Raw genomic sequence first — 1,175 nt, 5'->3', positions numbered from 1 at the left:
CGGCATCCCCAGACCAACCCCCAGCGGGAGGAGCGGCGTGGAGCTGGTCTAGAGCCGCCAGCACGCCCCGGGCTGCCCACCTACCGCTCCTCGCGACCCACGGCAAACGAGAGGGGCCTTTCCAGAGCACACAACAAGGTCCCGACGGGGACCCAGGTATCGGCAAGACACACCGGAACGCTCTGAATTACTCCACACTGACCTGCAGGGCTTCCACCCTCAGGAGCGCTGCCCACCCAGACCGCAGCCGCAAGCGCCCCGTGCCCCCGAGCCCCTCTCCTCACCAAACATTCCCACCTCAGCATGCTCGGGCACGGGGGAAAGCAGCCGCCTTAGCGCCAGCACTTTCATGCCCTGCCGAGATTTTAGCAAGTTCCCTGCCGTCATTTTCCAAACCATCGTCCTCTAGAAGCAGGAGGGATGGGAAGATGCAACGGGGCAACTGAAGCCCTGGCACACGCGTATGCCAAACCCCAGAGGTGGCTCTGCAGCGTATTTTATTTAAGGGCAGCGATTCATAATCCCTGATCTTGTCTCCCTTTTTGGCGAGAGCTGCTTTTCATACAGAGGCAGCACCGGAGCTCCTCGGCTGGCCTCAGTCAGCCAGGGCTAAGCCCGCAGCGAGATGCTCCCGGCCATCAGGTGCTGGCACCCGATTCCTGAGGGAAATCAGGGGAAAAAACAAACAAACAAAAGTATTTTTTCTTTAAAAAAAAAATGACCGCCGCGCACTCACTTCTCTCTGTTGAAGATGACAAAGTCCTGCTGGATGGCTTCAAGGCATTCTTGGAGATAGTCGTTCTCCTGTTGAAGAGAAACAACAGAGGCATAGGCAGTGCCACGCGCGTGGCGTGCTGCCTGCGGTGCCACCAGCTGTGTGCCCAGAGCCTCCCAGCCACCAGGAACTCCGACCGGAACGGGTGACGGACACGGCACACCGACTGCCCTCACGCCTCGGCCGCGGCGAGCGCCGTTTTCCATAGAACACAGAGAGCACGCAGCTTTCCAGATACACAGCAGCCGTTTATCCGTGTATCCCGGTTTGGGGAGCGCGATCCGCCCGCAGGAAGGAGAGGCAGCGCAGGGGAGGGAGCAGCGCAAAGCCTGTGCCCGACTCCTTGCCAGAGCAAGGCACAAACCCACTGCCTTGTCCCCCAGGGGCTGCTCGCCCGTGG

The 1,175-nt window shown here is 60.5% G+C and overlaps 1 protein-coding gene across 1 annotated transcript in view; it reads right to left on the bottom strand.

Annotated features, from left to right (window-relative positions):
• Window positions 1-732: 732 nt before the first annotated feature.
• The window catches only part of STK32C (serine/threonine kinase 32C), an 11,482-nt gene continuing 11,039 nt past the window's right edge, over window positions 733-1,175 (bottom strand). Inside the window, exon 7 of the mRNA XM_035892771.1 lies at window positions 733-804. Within this exon, the coding sequence (XP_035748664.1) occupies window positions 733-804 (72 nt within the window). The remainder of the gene's footprint in view (window positions 805-1,175) is intronic.

This window comes from Egretta garzetta, unplaced genomic scaffold (genome assembly GCF_000687185.1).
Source record: "Egretta garzetta isolate BGI_Z169 unplaced genomic scaffold, ASM68718v1 scaffold184, whole genome shotgun sequence".
Classification (NCBI taxonomy): Eukaryota; Metazoa; Chordata; class Aves; order Pelecaniformes; family Ardeidae; genus Egretta; species Egretta garzetta.
Note: the sequence above shows the minus strand (reverse complement) of the source record. Positions and strands in the feature narration are given on the sequence as shown.